This window comes from Onychostoma macrolepis, chromosome 02 (genome assembly GCF_012432095.1).
Source record: "Onychostoma macrolepis isolate SWU-2019 chromosome 02, ASM1243209v1, whole genome shotgun sequence".
Taxonomy (NCBI): Eukaryota; Metazoa; Chordata; class Actinopteri; order Cypriniformes; family Cyprinidae; genus Onychostoma; species Onychostoma macrolepis.
The window spans coordinates 33,367,333-33,387,396 of NC_081156.1; the positions used below are offsets into that span (position 1 = coordinate 33,367,333).

Sequence of the window (20,064 nt, forward strand, 5' to 3'; positions counted from 1 at the left end):
TGAAAAATACAATTCACAGTACAAAAATAGAACAAAAAATGCATGACTTGATGTTTTTCATAGCATGCTATACACTGCCTGATACACTACTTTAGATCAAATATTAGGCAGTAAACAGTATATACTACACAGTCAGCAGTACACAAGTCCATTTTAAGGACATTTGCCTGTTTAAGAGTTGTTTAATCTGGTTCAGATTAACTCTGATCTCACACTCAAACAATAAGATCATAATGGCTCCATATGTATAGCCTTCAGCACAGGAAACTACTTCCTGTTCACAGTAGCACATAAACACCAGTAAACGTTTAGCTACAGCATTTCTCTACAGGCAATTCTTTACACCTCCAGTATCTCTTATTAACTTTAACTTTATTAATGTCTTCTGGTATTTCATCTCATCACGCTTTAAAAAAAAAGTACCATCAACATGAAGAAAACAGTTCTGTGATTAGTTTATGTCTAATCTATATTCAAGCGTACTCTAGAGTTGACAACACAACCATTTAGAAGATCTTCTGGGAATGTACCAAATCATAGCTAATGGTTGTAATGTAAACCAAAGACTACTGATCATTTAAAAATTAAATTAAATTATCACATTAAATTAACAAAGTTATAAAATAAAACTACTGCTCTCATCAGACCATTAAGCCATTCTTTAGATGGCTAATTTTAAAAAGCTGATGATATCAAGTTGGTACATGAGGAAAGCTAGAATATACTTATGAGCTGTTTTACAAGTCTAGTAAAAAAAAAAAAAGAAAAAGTTTCTCCTCATTCTATAACATATTGTAATAAACCTGTTCTCATGAAAAACATGAGTTTTGTAAGGCTTTCTCTCTGGGAAAACAAAAATCTGGAAAGCTGTTACTTGGGTGGAGTTCAGAAAAATGTGATTATGACATTTCACATAGTAAAGTTCTTTTACAACACTTCTGCTGAGCTGGCAATGCATGCAAACTTAATTCATCCAAACACAATGCATAGTCATTATTGTACACATATAGGTTCATTTTGTGTAATAAAAGGAGTTATTTTATTTATTTTAAAAGGAATTATTTTATCGTGTGAGAAGAATGAAAGCATGGGCTGATATGAGAGATATGTAACTGCAGCACAGTAAGAAACAATCGTCTGGGACAAAAGTCAATCTTTCAGTGTTTAAAGTTATTATTCAAACATATTTAAAATAAATTATTAAAATACTACAAATGTTAATTCTAAGTTCTGGTAGCTCAACTAGTAGCATTAGATAGCAATAATAATAATAATTATTATTATTATTATTATTTTGTTGTTGTTGTTGTTGTTGTTGTATTAAGTAGTAATATTTATTTGTTAACTTTTATTGAATTAATAATAATAATAAAAAATAAATTAAATAAACAATAATAATACTTATTATTATTATTATTAATGTTGTTATTATTTTATTATTTTGTGGTAGCTATGATATATATACTAGCTATATATCATACTAATAGTATTATTAATAAAATAATAATATTTATTGTTGCATTGTAATTACTATAAATAAACTTTTGTAAAAAAAAAAATATTCTGGTAGGTCGAAGAAGAAGATGACGAAGAAGAAGAAGAAGAATGATTATTAGTAGTAGTATTGGTATTAAGTAAAGTAATAATACATTTTATTCATGAAATTTTATGAAATTATTTTTATGAAAATAAAATAGTTAAAAAAATGAATGAATAACTTTTTGCAATAACAATGTGCATTTGTATGCATGAATGGATCTATCCAAATTCCATGAAAATTCGTCCTGAGACCCATCAGCTGGACGACACGTGAGCTCAGTGTTTGTGTGCAGGTGTGTGACGCGAGCAGCATGCGTGTAATTCACCAGGCATGCAGGAACCCCGACCCACCTTCTCCTCGGGCTCAAAGTCATGGTTGTCCTGGGCCATTTCTTCACTGGGACGCTTGTGGACCAGCTTTCTGCACAGCAGCCACACGGACAGACTGGCCATGAACATCCCAATGTCCGGAAGGAAAACTCGGATACCATTGCCTGCATCTGCACCGATAACACTACAAACACAGACAGCACATCAGCACACAGTACTGAAGCATATGCATTATTCTTCCACATACATGTCTCTTTAAACAGAAGTGCAGACGTGAACATGTTACAGGTGATTGTGACTATAACAAACAAACTAGCGTCGCCAGGATTCCTGTTAAACCGCACACCATCTGTGAGGGCGGAAAACATTTGTGAGAATGCGATTTTTCCGGCAGCATTTTCCAGCTCGAGCTTCTCACACATCTGTTGTGCGCCGTTTAATATGCTTCCCCACCCAGTTCAATAAAATCAGACTTTCACCATATTAAAAGAGTATAAATATTTCTTGTAAAACACATACTGAGTTCTTCTGAAAATCACACAAGAGAGAAATGAAGTCCTGAAATGCTTAGTCTGTGTCGGGTGGATTTAGCCAAAACAGGTCTGAATGAAGGTGCCAATGTTTTGTTGATCATTCAGACAATGAAAAGCAGTTATTCATGCCATTATGAAGGGAAACATATGGTGAACACAATAACCAGATGTATGGATGATTGACGTGCTTATACAATATATAATTTGCCCTCCGGTCAGAAAGTATATGTTGCTTCAGGAGTACTAAAGCGTGTATTATGCATGCATCTAGAAATACAACAGAAATGCACGTTTCATATGGCATCAGCCATCACAAGATGTGTTTGATACAATCCTACATAAGGAATATTACGTTAGCATGACTCAGTGTTTGAGTAAACAGCTGATTTTACTGTATCAAAGAAAAAAACAAAAACAAAACAAAGATCACTACTGGATTTTAAGTATTCGGTTTACAACAGATGAAAAGTTTACAATTTATTTTAGCATGTCCTTTTTCTTTGCCGTGAGTTTATCGAAATGCAGAGTGAGTGATGGTTTGCATTGTAATTAAAAATATAAAAGTAAACCTCAATGCAACTCTGCCTCTTGTCTTTTGCCATAACTGTCATTTCCATTTAAGTGGATCAGGATTTAAAAAAATAATAATAATAAAATAATGTAACTGTTTTGACGTCTCTGAGCGATTGTTTGCAGACTGTAAATAAAACTACACTGCCAGGCATCTCACCTTCTTTTGCAATAACTTTTGTCATCATTTCCATATCGGTGGATGAGAATTTTTAAATTAAATTAAATTAAATTAAATTAATTACATAATAAAATAATAAAAATCGAATCAATTCTAACTGTGATTTTCATATCATAAACACAGGCATCATTTTCATTTCCATTTTGGTGGATGTGTCTTCAGGATCTCTCTCTTCCACTAAATTATGTTCTTAATATTAACTCTTAACAATGATGTTCAGACCCTAAACATCCACGTCTCAAACATTCCTGCATCAAGTCCTTTCGCTCATGATTCCCTGCCAGTCGGTGGAGCAGAGAGACATCAGCGGGGACGTTATGTCACAGATAAATGCCTTCGCTCAACTAACAGGTCAATTAGTATAAACAGTTTACAGCCGAACTTCCTGCCACTTATGGTGAATCGAGCCATCCGACCAGCACTGCTTGGAAAAAGGTGCAGGTGGAGATTCCCGTACTCAGGAAACCGCACTTAATACAATCACACTCAGACCAGCGCACACAAACATCAAGGTAGGCCTTGAAAAATTGGGCTGTCAACAGTGGGTCAGGTTTAATTGGGTTTAGTGTTCATCAGGGAAGCGCTGGTTTGGAGGCTGAAGTTTGGAGCCGCGCTGCTGGACGGCAGACAGCTGGCCGCAGTGTAAGTGGAGCGTAATGTTATCTGTCTCTGTTTGCTGAAGTACTTCAAACTGAAAACACATCCCTCTTATGTGTGCAAGATATTACACGCTTCTAAGTGATTTTGTGTGTTGGGAATAAACATAAGGAAAACAATATCCTTCTAGAAAACAATACTAGTTGCACTGGCCTGTATTACTATTTGAAAGGCTAATATCACTAAATGGTAATGTACTTTTCTATTATTATTTTGACTGATAATGTTAGTTTTTCCAAAAAAAAAAAAAAACAAACAAAAAAAAAACAAACAGACCAGAGTTATTTGAGTTAACTATAACTAAAACCACACCCCAAAAAAACAACAACAAAAATAACTTGAAATTATTACTTGAAATAAAATAAAATAAAAAACTAAAATGTTATGTATTTATTATTATTTATATACTACTACCACCGCTACTAAAAATAATAAAAAATAACAATTATATATATAAATTATTTATTTATTTCCAGCTAGTTGCCAACATTTCTTGTTTTGATTTGTGTAAGGTGTAAAAATAACTAAAACTGAAATACATTTGTGTGAGCTATAAAGACATTTAAATATATATATATATATATATATATATATATATATATATATTAATATTAACATTATTACTATTTATTATCATTATTAATCATTTTCAACTAGTTTCTCATTTTTATTTAGTTTTAATTGATGTAATACAATTACAACAGAATTTCCATGATACTAAAATAACACTGACATCTTATAATGTTCTAGCCATCTCTGCCCATACTCAATGTGACACTGCTGTGCATCATAACAATCAGAAAAATATCTGACGTTTAATGTACAGTTCTAAGTCATAATGAGATGTCACAGTGGGTGGGGCTACTCGTGGTAATGGGAGGAGCTTTACATAGTGGGTGGGGCTACTATTAGCTATGCCACAGACACATACACAAAGTTTTTTTAATTAAGAATTAAGCATTTTTAGATATCAAAACATTTGATTCCTCATTAAATGAACTATTTAAATTATATTCAGCACACAAGACCAGTCATCCTGTAACTAAATATCATACACCTTCAAAGGTGTACATGAACCCAAACCATGGGCTCCCAAATGTCTGGCTGCAACATGGTTTAATTTCACTGTAACATAACCTTTTTTATTTTATTTTTTTGCAATATCTGACTGAAAGGTGGAAAAGAACGGCCCTTGGGAAATGATCACTCTTTCTTTCAAGCAAATCGATGAGATTAAGCAGCTGAGAGTAGTAAGTACATTGTAGTAAGTACATCGGGCACAGTAACAAAAGTTTAGGGCCAGTAAGATTTTTTTTTTTGTTTTAGAATGTTACAAAAGATTTTTATTTTAAATATATGCTGTTCTATTGAAATTTCTATTCAAAGAATTATGAAAAATAAAATGTATCAAGTTTTCCATCAACTATTTTCAACATTGATAATAATCAGAAATGTTTCTTGAGCAATTAATCAGCATATTAGACACTGAAGACTGGAGTAATGGTGCTGAAAAATTCAGCTTTGATCACAGGAATAATTTATATTTTAACATAGATTCTCACAGAAAGCAGTTATTTGAAATTGAAACAATATTTCGCAATTTTTCTGTTTTTACTGTTCACTGATGCTCCAGAAGGACAAACCATGCATTAAGAGCCAGGGGGTGACTTTTTGAATTTGAATTTTAACTTATTTTGTCTTCTGGGAAACATATAAGTCTCTTCTGTAGCCTCTGAATGGCAGTACTATATGAAAAATATGATATTTAGGCTAAATAAGAAAAATGTCCACATTTCCATTCTGTTCAAAAGTTTTCATCCCCGGCTCTTAATGCATGGTTTTTCCTTCTGGAGCATCAGTGAGTGTTTGAACTTTCTGTAATAGTTGCATATGAGTCCCTCAGTTGTTCTTAGTGCGAAAAGATGGATCTCAAAATCATACAGTCATTGTTGGCAAGGGTTCAAATTCACAAAAATGCTGGAAAACCAAAGAATTTGTTGGACCTGAAGGTTTTTTCTGATGAACAGCAGTTCAGGACAAACAAGGGACTCATGAACAACTATCACTAAACAAAAAAACACAGCTGTGGATCATTCAGGTAACAACACAGTATTAAGAATCAAGGGGATGTAAACTTTTGATCGGGGGTATTTTTTTTTTTTTTTATAAATTCAACTATTATTTTCTCTTGTGGACTATATGTAAACATCTTTTATGTGAAATATCTTATTCAGGTCAGTACTAAATAAACAATAACATGCATTTTGTACGAACCCTCTTATTTTGGTAAAATAATTAACATTTTGCAGATTCTGAAAAACTTTTGACTTCAACTGTACTTTTTTAATAGTATGTAGTGTATGTAGTATATACAGTATGTACTGCAGAATATGTAGTATGCTGCTATTCCATTTCCAACACAGTCAATGACACAAAACTGCTTTTAAAGTTTGGTAGCAACAATACTTTCTCATTTCCTCCTCAAAGCTTTCCATAAAAACTCAATCGATAATCGGGGATGTTTTTGCAGTGCTTGTTGCAGGTTTAGTGTCTTGCTATAAAGAAGCAGTTGTAAAAGACAGGCCAAGAGATTTCACGCAGTAAAAACATTTCCAATTAAAAACCTTTCACATTCACAATGGCAACATGTGAGAGTTTGATAAACAGGCATGAAATAAAACCTTCATAAAATGTTTCTAAGGCAGTTTATAGGCTTGTGATTAAAATAAGCGCTTGGACTCACCTCTCAAAACCAATCTGTCGTATTGACTTCTCCCACACTGAACCTGGTAAATAGAAAAGATAAAGCTTTACTACCCATTGTATAGGATTTTCCAGCACACTGACTTTGAAAACGCAGGGTGATTCACTGATAACTACCCGTGCCCTCAGCTTTCATAAAATAATGACAAGAGCCAAGGTGATTTGCTTTGTCAAACTGCAGGGTCACTGTGGGTCATTTCTGAGCTACTTTGAGGAAGACTGAATTAATGCGTCTAGAGATGATTAATGTGATGAGATGACAAGTAATCTTTAAAAAGAGCAGGACGTTCTATTTAAAGAGAAGCACTTTTATACCTTCACTTGCCCTTTGCTCTTTATTTTATCTAGCTGATTTACAAGTTGTATAAAATAAAAAATATTATATTAAATATTACAATTAAAATCATTAATTCAACCTAATTAAAAAATAAAAACAACAATAAATGATTAAGAAAATTAAATAATTAAAGTGTTAAAATAATATAATTAAATAATAAAAATATTTTTAAACAATACATAAAACATAACTGATATCAATATAGTCAATTTGATATAATTAATACTCGTTTTAATGTTAGTGTGTTATATTTTATTTGTATTTAAAGAGAAATATTGATATGTATTTATTTTTTTTTTCCAGTAATAAGCAGCAGAGTATTGATGTATAACATTCCAAAAGCAAATTGCACTGGATTTAAATTGGGGAAATCAATAAAATCTGTTATATATGTTTATCTAATATAAACCATTTGTTAAAATTCATCCTTTTTTTTAAAAATGAAAATAATAAAAAATACAAAATAAAGAAATAATTAAAAATGTAACAATAAAACATTAAAATAAATAAATAAACACATACATTTAAAATAACTGAAACCAATATCGTCACACTGATATAATTAATACATTTTTAACAGTGTGTTATATCTATATTTTACCTGTATTTTATCTGTATTTAAAGAGAACTCCTGTTCTATCTTTAATTGCCCTTTTCTCTTTTCTTTTATTTAGCTGATTTCTAAGATGTACACAAATAAAACCATTAAAATATTATATTCACTGTAAAATCACTGTAAAGCACGGCCTATTGCTTTAATGTCTGACATCCGTTAGAGCTGACAAAGGAAAATGAGCTCAACTTCAGACGTGTCTGTATTATTTACAGGAATCACAAATCAATACGTCAGACTGTGTTCTTAGTAAATTAGGAAAGTAATTAGGTATTGAATAGCCTTTGAGACTGAAGTCTCTTACAGACAGACTCACTGCCTGGATTCAGCCCAACATTACACTGACGGACAACATTACACTGACTGGATGCTTGTCTAATGACACCAATCGAATGTCGACAACTGAATGTGTGGATGCAAATATTATGAATATCTATTTTTAGAAAAAAGGAAAACACCATGCATCACTCATCACTCCAAGATGAATGGATTTCATTTCATCCCGTTAAGGAAGATCGAAACCCGTCAAAATTCAACAATACCATTCGTTCTAACAGCATTATTACCATCATTCTGACTAATACTCCATGATGACTGTTACCAGGTTTATGGCATTCAATTGAACATCTAATCTATAAAACATACTAGTGTCTTTTTATGATACTAGTACTTATTTTTTTAGCTACTAGTATCTATTCCGTTAGTAGCTAGTACTTATTTGTTGGCTACTAGTGCTTATTCTTTAGCTACTAGTGTGTATTCCTTAGTACCTTTTTAAAAGCTACTAGTACTTAATCATTAGATACTCATTCGGATAGTACTCATTATACACAATACTAGTATATATTTGATTAGATACTGGTACTCATTCATTAGATACTACAATACCATTAGATACTGGAACCAATTCATTGGATACTATTACTCATTCATTAAACACTAGTACTCATTCATTAAATATTAGTATTTATCAATTAATTACTAGTACTCATTTAGTAGATACTGGTACTTTTTCATTAGAAACTAGTATCTATTCATTAGGAACCAGACTAGTACTCATTCTTCAGACACTAGTACTTATTCATTAGATACACAATACCATTAGATACCGGTACCAATTCACTGGATACTATTACTCATTCATTAAATACTAGTACTCATTTATTAGATACTGGTACTTATTCATTAGAAACTAGTATCTATTCATTAGACACTAATACTTATTCATTGAATAATAGTATAATGTATACTAGTACTTAATTAGATACTAGTACATATTAAATAGATATTAGTCCTTATTTCAATAGCCACTCGTAACTATTCTGTTGTTAACATATTTCAAATTTTATCTGTTGACTTCTACATGGATCTGTCATTCAGTTCTGACTAGTACAGTGGTTCTCAACTGGTTTGGCCTTGGAACCCATGTTTTCCCATGGTCATCAAGCCGCGACCCACTTATATATATATATATGTGTGCGTGTGTGTGTGTGTGTGTATACAGTATACATATACGTACGTACATACATACATACATACATATATATATATATATATACAGTATGTATGTATGTATGTATATGTATATGTATATGTATGCATATATATGTATGTATTAGGGGTGACCCCGAATAGTCGACGATTCGATGCTTCGATTCGAGGAGCCTGATTCGACTCCCAATCTCACAGTCGAATATTCGAGGGGTGTTATGATCATACCATTTTGGCTATATGGGGGTGCTCAATGTCTGATTTCACATAGAACTACCGGTTTTCTCCCAATAAGTTAATATACAGCCTATTAGGATAATGCTGTAAATAAGAATCTGAAAAGAAAAAACGCTTTGAATAAATATTTTAACGTGCGTGAATAAATCCAACCACCCCTATAGATTTAAGTTTAACTTTCCATAATCCGTGACCGACAGAGGAGCATCTTGGCGGCAAGGATTTAAAACTTTAACAAGATTCAAACTGACGCAGAGTGAAAGACAGGATTTGTTTCGATCAGGTAGGATACAAGTGATTTCAAAACATTTCAGCCGGTTTATATATATCGTGTATATATTATTTATCTTGTATAAGATGCATTTGGTTGAGTCGCTGCAGTAAAGCGCTTTATTGAACAGTGATTATCTCTTCAGTGCGCAGCGCGAGCAGGACAAACAACTATGCAGAATAGTAATAACTATGACTGGGACTGTCATATACACATAACATTATAATGAGAACACTATTATAATAAAACGCTGTGAATTTTTAGAGTTTAGTTCCCGTGTTTCTGCACATTGTTGCGTCAAGAACGCGTCCACAAGTATAAATAATGAAGCGTATTTTATATGAGATAAATGAGTTAAATCCCATTGATTAAAAACCTTCTATCAAATGATTAATTCTACTGGTCATTCAGCACGCGCAGCTCAAAACAGAAATGCAGAACATTAATAACTGTCATATACATAAGGTTATAAAGAGAGCACTATTGTAAAAAATGTTGTGAATTCTTAGCTTTTCGCTGACGTTTAATGTTAATCTTTTAATCAAAACATAAAACATTATTCACTCCGTTTGTATCTGCGAGGCGTCCATTATATATTTTCCCTGTGTGTTAACGTCAGTATTTATGACTGTCGAATGTCTGACTTGACTCTTGGTAATGTATTTTGCCCCACCCCCAAACATATGATTCGACTATCAGTCGACTATCGGCAAGATTCGAAAATTCTGATTCGACTATGAAAATCCTTAGTCGGGGACACCCCTAGTATGTATATATAATTTGTTAAAATAAAAAACAAAGCAAATTTATTTCACAAAAATTAAATAGTTAAGACTGTTAAGAATATGACTAACACTGAATAAACAGCAGTCCCAAACTAGTTTTTGTTAATACAATTAAGTTGGTATGAGCCACCACACGTCATTTAAACATATACAAAATGACAAAAAGTGACAATAACATGGTATTTTTGGGTTATGGAAACGTCTCGGTTACGTATGTAACCCTCGTTCCCTGATGGAGGGAACGGAGACGTTATGTCGTGACGACATTAGGGGTCCATGGAAAGCGCCACAACCTGAACCCCGTCACAACCTTATGGCATTACAAATGTTGACAAGCAAGCGCGTGACAGACAAATGCCATGCAAAGGTCGTAACCTTCCCATCGCCCCAGCGCAAATTTGCTGACCTTGGTACCCACAGGGACCACAGGTGAGTACATCGCTGCTGGAGATAGCCAAGCCGCTGTTCCTTTTAGCACAGAATTTTGAAGGGATTTTGACACCAAGGCTGGGTCTGCCTCTAGGGCAGTGCTTGCAGGTTCACCACCTGATCACGGAAGAACGTGGTGGGAACCTTGGGCACGTATCCAGGCTGGGGTCTCAGGACAATGTGAGAGTAGTCCGGCCCGATTACAAGGCACTCTTTGCTCACCGAAAATACTTGGAGGTCCCCGACCCTCTTGATGGAAGTGAGCGCAGTCAGGAACGCTGTCTTAGCAGACAGGAACTTCAGCTCAACTGAGTCCAGCGGCTCAAAGGGACCCCTCTGAAGTCCAGCCAGGATGATAGAGAGATCCCAGGAGGGCACCAGGGGTGGCCTAGGAGGATTTAACCTTCTGGCACCCCTCAGGAACCAGACGATGAGATTGTGCTTTCCCAGGGACCAGCCGTCCACTGCAACATGATGTGCTGCGATAGCATAGCACATACGCGATAGCATAGCACATACGCGATAGCACATACGCTTTCAAGGTGGCTGCTGCCAGTTGATGTACGGCCGGACCGCTGCAAGGCTAGTAGCACTGCCAGCAACTCGAGGCAGTTGATGTGCCAAAGTAGTCGAGGCCCTGTCCAGAACCCTGAGACTGCCTGCCCGTTGCATGTAGCGCACCAGCCTGCACTGGAGGCATCCATCGTGACAACGACATGCCGAGACACTTGTTCTAAGGGTACTTCGACCAGTAGAAGGACAAGGTCCGTCCAGGGGCTGAATGAGCGGCAACGTGTTGATGTGACCGTCACGCGAACTGTACTACGGCGACATGCCCATCTCGGGACTCGGGAGTGTAACCTGTGCTGAAGTGGTCCGAGCGGCGAGACTGCGGCTGCGGATGCCATATGCCCCAGGAGCCTCTGAAAGTGTTTCAGTGGTAGCACCATCCTGCCTCTGAAGAAACTCAGGCAGGTCAGCATGGACTGGGCGCACTCGTTGGAGAGACGCGCCACCACACTCACCGAGTCTAACTCCATACTGAGAAAAGAGTTTCTCTGCATGGGGGAGAGCTTGCTCTTTTCCCAGTTGACCTGAAGCCCCAACTGGCTGAGGTGCCAGAGCACCAGGTCCCTGTGATTGCACAACTGTTCTCGATGAAGTAAGGGCTGTAAAACCCCTGCCTCATCTCGGCTGGAGGGACTGGCTCGATTGCATCCTTTGCCAGGAGGACAGCAATCTCCTCGCACAAGACAAGTGCGTCTCAGACTGCCACCGAAGTCTTGAGAGCACTGCTGAGCTTGGGAGGTCGACTGGCAAACTGAATCTTTTAGCCGAGTCGGATTGTGCGAATGAGCCAGCAGGACGGGTTTGGCAGCACAAGCCACGCCCCCAAACTCCATGCAAGTGGCACCAAAGGGACAATTGACATACCCGCGGTGGTGCAGCGGAGGGGAGCAGAAGTGGATGGTACAGAAGGCGTTGCGTTCTGACACATCCCTACCGAATTCCCCAGGTCCCCGGGGGGACTGGCCAGAGATGCGTGGAGAGGCATCGCGTCTCCCAACCGCAATCACTTGGCTGCTGGCAAGAGGGGGCGTCGCAGGCGAGAATGGGGAGGCAGTGCATCACACACTGTCAGCCCGCAAGCCTGAGAACCCGGAGGAAAGGGAAATTGCTCTTTCTTTGACAAAGTGGTTACCCTTGAGCCAGCGGCGGAACAGAATGACTTCTCCCCCTGCCCTCCTTCGGGGGAAGGAGAGGCGCTGTCCTCGCCATCTCCTGAGATCGAGCAGCTTCCCACATCTCCAGGTTGCCCGTTTTAGGGCCGCTTTATCGCCTCCCTGGATGATATCGGGGTCAGCTGGAACACGGGGGGCGCCGCGTACCAGTGAGAGGCTCAACGCGCCAGTCTAGGTGATGATTCCGCAATGGGCGGAGCAGCTCTGGGCACAGCCCTCGACAGTGTCACCGAACAGTCCAGCCTGGAAGACGAGAGGGTCGAGAAAGCGCACTTTGTCGACATCGCTCCTCTCAGCAAGGCTGAGCCATAGATGCTCCCTTGGACCACAAGCGTGGGCATCGCGTTCCCGAGGGACTGCGCTGTGACTTCCGTCACCCATAGGGCGAGGTCAGTCGCCGAGTGCAGTTCCTGCTTCAATCTCAGGTTGGTACTACCCTAGTGCATTTTAATGCCTTGGCTTGGTGTACTCGCAGGATAGCCATGGCATGCAGAGCAGAGGCGGTTTGGCCCGCAGCACTGTAAGCTTTGGCCGTGAGAGCGGCCATCAGCTTACAGGCTTTGGACGGGAGACGAGGACGATTCCTCCAAGTGGCGGCGTTTTGCAGGCACAGGTGCACCGCAACCACACTCTCCACCTGAGGAATGTCAACGTACCCCCTAGCAGCAACACCATCGAGGGTACCGAGGATGGGGGAGGCAGACAAGCTGCTTTTGGCCGTAAAAAGGGGACATCTTCGACTTCATCAGCTCCTCGTGCACTTCCGGGAAGAAAGGAACCAGGGCAGGACGTGGTCGCGAGCCACGGCCCGTGCCGAGGAGCCAATCATCTCAACGCGAGGGCTCAGGACTGGGAGGTGTAACTATTACAGTGTAACTATTACAGTTACACTTTATTTTAAGGTCCAATTCTCACTATTAAGGATTCAAGGATTCACTATGATTCAAATCAACTATGATTTTGCCTCAGTAAACTCATAATTACTGCTCATTAATAGTTAATAGTTACTTGGTAAGATTAAGGGATGTGGACAATGGTTATGCAGAGAGCATGTGTTTTGTAGTTACTAATAAACAGCCAATATTCATGCTAGTAAGCAACTAGTTAATAGTGAGAATTGGTCCCTAAACTAAAGTGTTACCACTATTACTTTTGATCAGATACTAGTAGATTCTAGTAGTTAATCATTAGGTTTAGAACTTATTTATTAGACACTAATATCTGTTGTAATTGCTACTCATAACAAATCTTATTATGCTAGTCAAAAGTTAGTAGTAGCTAAATGATAAGCAGCAGCTAATAAATAAGTACTAGTACTTAATGGAATAGATACCAGAAGCTAACAAAATAAGTTTCAGTAGCATTAAAATAGATACTAGTACATTTTAGGGATTAAATGTTAAAACGGCAGGGGTAGAGATGCTAGTTAGACACATTTAAGCTCACCTAAATGTGACATAAAATAAATCTAATATGATTGAGTTTAATATTTTACCAAGTATATAAAGACCTGAGTCACGTGACGTGCTCATGAACCTAGTCGCACTTGAGTAGAGCTCCGTGCGTTTGGCCCATTTTTTTTTTTCTTTTTTTTTTTCGTTTTATTTAAAGCTTTATTCATTAATAAGACTTTCCCTGATGGCATACAATCGGAAACAGCAGGAGTTGTCTCCGTCGACTTCTCCGATTAGGAAGAAATCCAAGCTACTGATTGTGAGTGATATGGTGGACAAGATGGCGAACACTGTTACACACTTTGAGGACATTCTAAGAACCGAGTTGATGGCAATGCGAAACGAGTTCACTTCTCACATGTCAGTTGTTCAGTCGCTATGCTCTAAATTGGATCTTCTTACAGGGGAGATGAGAGAACAAAAGAAAGTTGTCGCAGATCACGATAGGCGAGTAGCCGCACCCAAGCAACAGGTTGTGGACTTACAGGATCGCAATAGGAGCAACAATCTGCGTCTGGTCGGATTGCCTGAAGGTTCCGAAAAGGACGACCCAATGGGCTTTTTAAAAGATCGCTACCGACGTGGCTCCCGTCTCTTGAAGGAGCGAGCGCATTGCGTGTTCACAAGGCTCTCCTCAGATCCATGGGTTCGCTAAACCATGGGTTTTCATCTTTAAACTGTTGCAGTACATGGACAGGGAGCTCATTTTGTGGGCCGCCAGACTTCACGCCCCGGTGAAAACAGAGCAATGCTGTCGTTTTTTCCAGATTTTTCTCCGGTCACCGCAAAAAGAAGAAGTGCATTTGCACCAGTTAGGAAGGAAATGAGAGAAGCTGGTATCCAGAATTTTCTTCTTTATCCTGCAACGCTGAAGGTCATTCTCAATCAAGGTGAACCTAAAATGCTATACTCCCCAGAAGAAGCAAGAGTTTTTCTCAGATCCCATTTATCCACCAACTCTCAGTGAGCTTCAGCTGGACATTTGCTGTCTAATCGGAGAATGGTTAGGTGACTGTGTATTTCACTGTTCACTTTAATGTTCACTTCTTAATTCATAGTTACTAGAAGCTTTCATTGTGCATACAGTATTGCTTACCGATTATGATGTTATTTTATGTATGTTTTAGTTGCATTCCTTCTCTCTCTCTCTCTCCTTTTTTAAAAATGTGTTTAGTTTTATTTTATTTTATTTTTTTAAATAGAGATACTACCTAGTCAATATGTGACTATGGGGCCAATGTTGGTGCTTCAGTAATGTGCAGGTTTTTGTTGACGCCACGGACCATATTAAGGGGTGCTGGCAGATCAAGGTTTGTTCTTGGTTTGATCTGCCATAGTTCATGGGAATGTATTTATGTTTTTGTTTTTAATAGTGACAGGAAGGGTGGGGGGTGGTTTAATGGTAGACTCAACTGGTTTTATTTTCAAACTTGTATTTTGTCTTATTATGCAGTAATTGTGTTCGATACCTATGACTGACCTTAATATACTGAGTTGTAATATCAATGGCCTAAATGGCCCTCACAAACGTACAGGTTTTCTGGATTTTTTGCGAAGAAGAAGGATTGATATTGTGTTAGTTCAAGAATCCCATTTGAAAGAGGAGGATATACGCAGGTGTAATGGTTGGTGTTATGAAGTGGTATCTCACTCATCTTCAGATACTAAAACCAAGGGTGTCCTAATATTGGTACGGAAGACTTTAAACATGACTATTTTAGATAAAGGTTGTGATACAGATGGTAGAATAACACATATTAAAACAATAGTGGAGAACAGAAATATTGTATTTCTTTCAGTTTATGCCCCTTGTACTCCTGATCCTACTTTTTCTCTGTTTTCTCTTGAAATGTTCGGATTTTGAAATTGAATTGGGTGCAGATATGAATTCTGTAATGTCGCATATCCTAGATAGATCTGGACCAAAGGAATCACACTCTCAAGCTTATTTTTTTTCTGAATATGAATCAGTCGTCTTCTCCTAAGAGTAATCTCTGTTCGCAAGGATCTTTAGGCATGTTTTCACATCGTTTCTTTGGGAGTGCCTCTCTTTCTCACCTTTTTGGTCTCAGCTCTCACAGGACCCGTTATATTTGTTGGGTACTGAGATATGTTTGATTCTGTGCCATTTTCTCATGAATGACTTTTGGGACTTCACCTTGTCCATCCAACAAAGATGTTTACTGTTAGCTGCTTTCACAGCAGCAAAAAAAAAATTGCTAATCCTCCTCACACAATGGACAGACGAACCTGGACTGTGTATTTGTTGGACATTATCTCGATGGAACTCGCAACTTCTCGTATACATGGATCTAATGTGGAAACTGTAAATTTATGCCATTCAGCTTTTAATGTTGTGTCATATTTTCTAAAATCCTTGTAAAAATTATTTTATTGTGGGTTGGGGCGGGTTCTAAATTTGCACAGTTGCGTTTTGTTTTTTACAACTGTTTCTAGAAGAAAATGTAATAAAAAGTTGTTAACAAAAAAAAGTATATAAAGACCTATATGATGGACAGATGAACACTTACTGAGTTCAAAAGTCACACCAGGACAGAAGTGAAAGTGTCCAAGCAAAATTAAATGTCTGATCATCAGCTCTGAAAAGGGTTATAAGAAAGTTGAACGCTTTTGTCATTCCCCGAATCGAGACATTAGAAACAGTAAATAGTCTCCAGTCTCAGAGGGACGTGAGTAATGTTTTCATTGTTCAGATGAGAACAAGGGCAAAGACAAATCTAAGTGGCACATTTCCCATAAGCCTCCCGTACGGTTATTTAAAGTTAAAGTAGACATACAAAACATCTCTTCTTGATTTGACACATGCACGACTTTTCCAGCACATTAAATGTGGATTCAATTAAAATGCATATATAATGCTGTTCCTGTTTAAAATGAGAAACCCATCGCATAAAGCATAGTTTTCCTATGCTATTCTTTTCATGTTCATTTTTGGCATGAATGTTTCAGATACAATATTTCCAAAGTATCAAAAACAGTAACTGAGAAGATTACTGAGAAGAAAAATATTGTAATAATGGTAATTTGGTCATTATGGTAATTTTTAGCTGATTTTGAGGTTATAAATGCCAACATCTCAATCTAATGTTCCCCTGTGTCAGCTGTCAGAGAGAAATATTGTCAATTTTTCTCCTTCATTGGTCTGTAATTCATTGCTGGCAGTACAATGATAAAATAACTATGGTCAGCAGAAAGTGGTCAGTGGAGCGATGCAGAGGTCACTAACACCTCTGAGGTCAGTGACCCTGAGCAAGACTCTGTCCTCCTCTGAACACTCTAGACTTCTTCACAGTCCTTATTCACAGACACGAAGACTAAGAAGGATTACGTTTCTTCTACTGATGTGTGACCGACTCGCGCAACACTGATCCTAATTTGCTTTACTATCAAACAGTGAGTTCATGCAGCCTGAAGGGCCGTTTCACAGTCACACAAACGTACATAAAGCTTCATTAAACACTTATTGCCTGGGGTCTCTATGTGCCAGAAGGGTTTTACAGTCATATGCTGTATGAGTGACATTTCATTCAAAAATAAAATAAAATAAAACATGAATATGAAATAAAACATAATGAAATAATAAAAAAAGAAACAAAAAAAAAAGAAATAAAAAAATTAAACAATGCTATTTAGATTAAAAATAATCAAATAAAAAAGTTAAATAGATACAAAAATAATCTAAACATTCAAACTAAATAAATATTAATTTATTAAAATAACATAAAATAAAATAATAAAAGCTACAATTTTTAATCTGCTAGTAGTTTCATAATTCTGCATGCAAAACTTCCCAGTCACCAACATGTACTACGGTGCATGCATGAACTTATGGCAACCTTGATGAACCCTTTTGAATACTCTGTATATTCCTTTTTGAAAGGAAGCATAACTTACAGTTGAATTCAGAATCAATAGAGTTTGCAGCCAGCAAACTGTGGATGGTGATTTGATAGACGATGTGGATGAAGAGGAAGGTCATACTGCAGAAGCATAAAGACTTCAGCAAGTGTCCCGTGTAACCTGGAAGAGAATAAGCAACAAGAACAAGCATCAAGGGTCAGTAATGATTTGTGTCTGACATGCTGATTAAGCATATTATCACCTAACTCATAGGCAGGGGCGGATTTAACCAATAAGCGAGGTAAGCGGCCGCTTAGGGCCCCGTGGAATCAGGGGGCCCCATCTGATATTGGCGAAACATATCTGCAGCGTTGAGCAGTGTAGCCGTTCACAGACATGTGCGCTGATTTCTTGAACGCAGTGACCAGAAGTGTTTAAGTTAGAATCCACTTACCGATCAAAATGCCGAGTTTTTGTCAAGTGCTGCGAGTTCTGCAAGGTCGGGGATCATCTCATTATAACAAAGTGTAGATACGATGTAAATAAGAGATTCATTGTGCAGTGTAGAGCTTATTAACGGAACGTTGTGAGATCGCAATGAATTTAAGTGAGAGACTGCTATAGTGATTATGAGGGAGCGCTCTTTGCGCGCATTCTAGGCTGTCTGACTGTCTCAGAACAGAAATTCACCTCAGTAAAGAAAGTATTGTGTTTCAAGTCACAATTTTATTTATCTTGATGTTTCAAAATGACTCTCTTGTGTGCTTCTCCTAGGCGCACTGGCGCGAACTGCCGCGCACATGAATGCAATGACTGGAGATTCATTTTCATTTTCGATTTTTTTCTCGGCAAATTCTACAGTATGCCTTCAGAACACTTGGAATATATAATGAGTTGCCTGGGATAATTTTATGTTTGTAAAAAGATTGGAATTTTGTTTGTTTTGTTTGTTTTTTTTTGGATAATGTCTTCATTTGTAATCTCAAAAAATAAGGTAGCCAAATTTGGCTTTAGAACAGCATCAGGTTGACAAATTACTGGTTGTGACGGTACAAATAAACTATAAACTAGAGCGAGCAAGCAAAATAAGGGTTATAAACACTTGGAATATGGAATGAGTTGCAAGGGATAGTTTTATGTTTGTAAAAAGATTGAACATTTTTACAATTTATTAAATAGACAAGTGCACGCATTTTTCTTTTCTTTTTTTATTTCTTTCTTTATTTTTTGATAATGTCTTCCTTTTGTGATCTGAAAAAAACAAAAAAATAAGGTAGCCTAATTTGGCTTTAGAACAACAGCAAGTTGACTAATTACTGGTTGTGAAGGGATAAATAAACTAAAAACAAGAGCGAGCAAGCAAAATAGGGGTTAAGCATAAAAGGACACATAGTTATTGTATGGGGGCCCCATACCTGGAATTTGCTTAGGGCCTCCAAATCACTAAGTCCGCCCCTGCTCATAGGGGATTTGCTGATACGATAATAATGTGTTCAAAGAAAGGCAATACACATATTATTGTGCCAATACTAGTAAAAACTGTACAATAATAACCAGAAAAAAGAAAGACTGTATGCATAATGCAGAACTAATTCTAAACTAGCACAAACTACAGTGGGACTCTTATTATGAAATGTCTATGCTATGTCCAGCTGCTCATTTCAAAATATGAGGGAAATAAAACTTTCTAATAATTATCTACAACGTATTACAATATAAACACCATAATGTAAACCTTAATTCATCAACAGTAGATCATATGCATATCATAAATGTGCAGTCCTATTCACTGATTGCAAATGGTTTTAACAGCACAAGCCTGCAAAAAAGTGCCACGTTTTGACTTTGAAATATGCATGTGAATTATTTACTTCAGTCATTGCCTTCTGACGTGTAATCATTACATTAGGTCGTACTGCATTTCCTGTTTTTCCATCCCTAAACTTAAGACCTTTTGTTATACAATTTAAGGCTTTTTATGACCTTAAATTTCAAGTGAATTAAAAACATTTTTAAAGACCCGCAGGGATGCAACATTCAGAACTTGTCAAACCAGGGCTTCCAAAGTGTTACACAACATTTGAACAAACAAGTTTCAGGCCAAAGAAGCAAATTAAAGCTCTTTATTTAATGAAAATCACAATATCTACTTGGGTTTGAATGAAAACATGAATGTGTGCAATGCATGTTTAATGCTTCACATGTGTTTTAATGCTATTTGAGATGACACTAATGGAGTTCGTGTTGCTAATTTCCCTCAGCACAGGCGTC

At 37.2% G+C, this 20,064-nt stretch overlaps 1 protein-coding gene across 4 annotated transcripts in view; it reads right to left on the reverse strand.

Annotated features, from left to right (window-relative positions):
* The window catches only part of LOC131531932 (piezo-type mechanosensitive ion channel component 2), a 99,247-nt gene that overhangs the window by 66,773 nt on the left and 12,410 nt on the right, over positions 1 to 20,064 (reverse strand). For all 4 annotated transcript variants that reach the window (XM_058763139.1, XM_058763149.1, XM_058763155.1 and 1 more), the window contains 3 exons: positions 17,848 to 17,973; positions 6,554 to 6,596; positions 1,891 to 2,053 (listed from right to left, as the gene is read on the reverse strand). In XM_058763139.1, the coding sequence (XP_058619122.1) occupies positions 1,891 to 2,053; positions 6,554 to 6,596; positions 17,848 to 17,973 (332 nt within the window). The remainder of the gene's footprint in view (positions 1 to 1,890; positions 2,054 to 6,553; positions 6,597 to 17,847; positions 17,974 to 20,064) is intronic.